Source organism: Austrofundulus limnaeus, unplaced genomic scaffold (assembly GCF_001266775.1).
Source record: "Austrofundulus limnaeus strain Quisiro unplaced genomic scaffold, Austrofundulus_limnaeus-1.0 Scaffold82, whole genome shotgun sequence".
Classification (NCBI taxonomy): Eukaryota; Metazoa; Chordata; class Actinopteri; order Cyprinodontiformes; family Rivulidae; genus Austrofundulus; species Austrofundulus limnaeus.
Genome location: NW_013952484.1, coordinates 582,232 through 585,302, shown reverse-complemented (window position 1 = coordinate 585,302; position 3,071 = coordinate 582,232). Strand labels below are relative to the sequence as shown.

Below are 3,071 nucleotides of genomic sequence, written 5' to 3'. Positions count from 1 at the left end.
GCAAATARCATTAGTTTARTCTTATCAGCACTGAGTAGCAACTTTAGCTGCAGGAATGTGTGCTAAACAACATTAAAATCTCTCTGCACAGATTCTACAGCTTTAGCAACAATCGATCCAAGACAGTAAACAATTGTGTCGTCAGCATAAAAATGCATATTAGCATCTGACACATTTTGTCCTAATCTATTAATGTACATAATGAACAGGAGGGGACCCAAGATTGAACCCTGTGGCACCCCACTTGTACTCATAAAATCAGAACACAAACCATCATATTTAATACTCTGAGTCCTGTTACTTAAATAATTTGAAAACCAGGAAACCACRTGATCTGACTTAATCTCCAGACTCAACCCAATAAAAAAAACAAGCTATAAATCTGTCATTTCTCAACATAAGATCTCAGTTTCTTCTTTTTCTGAAAAACCCAGACTTTGTAAACCAGCAGAGCTGAAACAGAACATTAGAGTTTTATTATTAATTCAAGCAAACTGTTACAGTCAACAGTTACATAAGTTATACGGAGGACAATAATGAGCAAATCTTTTTGGATTTGGATTTGTAAAACCAAGGCTTCTGCACCGTTCTGCCCTCATCCTCCCCCGAGAAAACGACAACAAAACAAAACAAAACAAAACAGAGAAACAGCAAATCCGTACAAGCGCAGGCAAGTAAGTAGTAACGGCACAATACATTCATCAACTCAACGATACATTTTGTACGAACAATAAGGCAAGTAGAAGAGAGAAAAAAAACTAAAAATGACGACGGACATTTATTTGAAATGAACAAAAAGCCGAACAAGGAAAGACTTGTTAATGGAACACAGTACAGGGAGATCTGATCAAGCTGCCTGCAGTAAACATTTACTGGTTTGTACCTGGTGTTGAGTATTCTGAGGCAGGAACTCTCTTAAAAGTCGAAAAAGTGTGAGGAAACATCGAGAGGTAAGTGTACCTTTCAAATCAATGGCTTAGAGTTATTTTTTTTATCACTTGTCAACTTGTGCAGGAAGTGTCTCTCCTCCCRCATTTCCCTGGGATAAAAGAAAGAGGATGGATTCGCACACGTGTGGTCGAAGCAGACAAACACTTTCTGATCTTCCTCAGAGTGTTAAATCGTTTAAAAGTCAGTTGTTGTTGTTTTTAAAGCAGAAACAAGAAGCAACGCTTCTGCTGAACTGTAAATGAGATGTACCGGTAGTTGAAAAAAAAGAAGAAACGTAGGAGAGCAGCATTCACGCAATGCCATGTTCAGCCACCAGGTGGCAGTATGATATCAGAGAAGATAGAAGCAACATGCCTTCAAATTTCCTTCTCTTTTAATGTTTTTTAATTAAACAAAACTAGTATTTTCTTTTCTATCAGTAAACATGAGGGATTTCACAAGAAATCCTGTAAAAAAATAAAAATAAAAGAAAAAAGTTTCTTCAACACTAGACAGATTAATGAGTGACGTGGAGACTTTCCACTGAACTCAAACAACAAAACAGATATGACAAGAAGCTCCTCTTCTGTGACACAGAGCTGTGGAGGCCTGGGGGTGGGGGGACCTGAACATTTTTCTGTCCTCAATCACCACCAACGCTGCTTTCTCTCGTTTTTATCCCCCCCACACTTCCATCATTCCATCCAGTCTCCCTCGTCAAACTCCGACTCGTCCTCCGAGTCGGAGTACTCCACGGCGATGCGCCGCGACAGGATGGTGGCCACGTCGTTCCCCACTCGCTCGTGTTTAGCCTCCTGTTCTCGCTGCTCCTCCACTTTGCGCAGCTGGATGCCTGCAGCGAAGGCAAGAGGCTTTAGGTTCAGACTAAAAGTCAAAGTTAGTAACAAAATATACCCCCCCCAAAAAAACAGGAAGTGATGTCATTTTGTACTTGAGTGTGTAAAAGCAAACTATAAAAATTTAAAATATAAACTAGAAACATTTCATTTTCTGCAACAAGGACTGTCTGAAAATTGCTGAAAAGCTGAAATTGAGGTGTTTAAGTTTTAAAAAAGAACAATAAGTAAAAGCTAAAAGTACATTAGCAAACAAGCTAAAAGCTAAAGGAAGGGAAACAATAGCTAAAAGCTAAAAAAGTTAAAACATTAGTAAAGTGAAGTAAAACACTAGCTGAAAGCTGCCTAAARGCTTAACGTAGCAACAAGCTAGTTATTAGCTAAATGCATCTAAAAAGGTACCATAAACTAGACCAGGGGGTTCACCACGAGGTGTGAACTATCAAACATTTCAGGAAATGTAAAACGTTTCTTCACCTCTGTTTCACTAACATTTTGATTTTACAGAAAACCTCAGCTGTTGGATAAACGGAGCTAACGTCTGCCCACATTTAGAAAGAATGTTTGAGTTTTCTTTTACAGCAAATATAACAAAAAATGAGCCAAACCATAAAAGAAGAAACAGGAGTTTTTCAGGGCAAAAAGATGAAATTTTTAGCAAAATCAGATTCGAACCCTGATCTATAGGAAGCATTCATTCATGTAAAACGTAACCATAATTTAAAAACTAACTTAATCAATAAAGAATATATATTTCTTATTCATGTAACTGCTGACATATTAAATGTTTTCATTATTTAGATAAATGATAGAAAGTGAAGTTTAGAGTCATTAAAACTCTGCCTGAAGCTCGTCCAACCTTTTCTGATGGCCTCCAACAGGACGCTGCGCGCGTCGCTGATGGGTGGCAGATTGGAGGGGTGGTGCCACTTGGTCCCCACATCGTGCGCGGCGTGCGGCGGCGGGAAAGCCATGGCTCCGGCTGAGGGGAACGCCGGCACGGGCGGAGGACCCGACGGGCAGGGCGACGAGCTCCGTGCTCCGGGGAGGGGCAGAGGGGGCGGGGGCGGGGGAGGAGGGAGGACGGTGCCGTCCGACAGGGTCCCCGAGCCCCCGGGCGGGGCCTTGTCCAGGACGTGGTGGTGGTGGTGGTGGCGGGCCGGGGACGAGGAGTGGAGAGGCGGGGCCACGGGCGGTGGGGCCGGGTGCAGAACTCCCGGGGCGATCTGAAGCGGCGCGGGGGGCGGCGGGATGGCCGGAGGCTGGTGCTGGACAGGCAGGGGC

The 3,071-nt window shown here is 42.8% G+C and overlaps 1 protein-coding gene across 2 annotated transcripts in view; it reads right to left on the bottom strand.

Annotated features, from left to right (window-relative positions):
- Positions 1–453: 453 nt before the first annotated feature.
- The window catches only part of wasf1 (WASP family member 1), a gene marked incomplete in the record, with an annotated part of 77,026 nt that continues 74,408 nt past the window's right edge, over positions 454–3,071 (bottom strand). For both annotated transcript variants that reach the window (XM_014011568.1, XM_014011569.1), the window contains 2 exon segments: positions 454–1,783; positions 2,647–3,071. In XM_014011568.1, coding sequence (XP_013867022.1) covers positions 1,626–1,783; positions 2,647–3,071 — 583 coding nt within the window.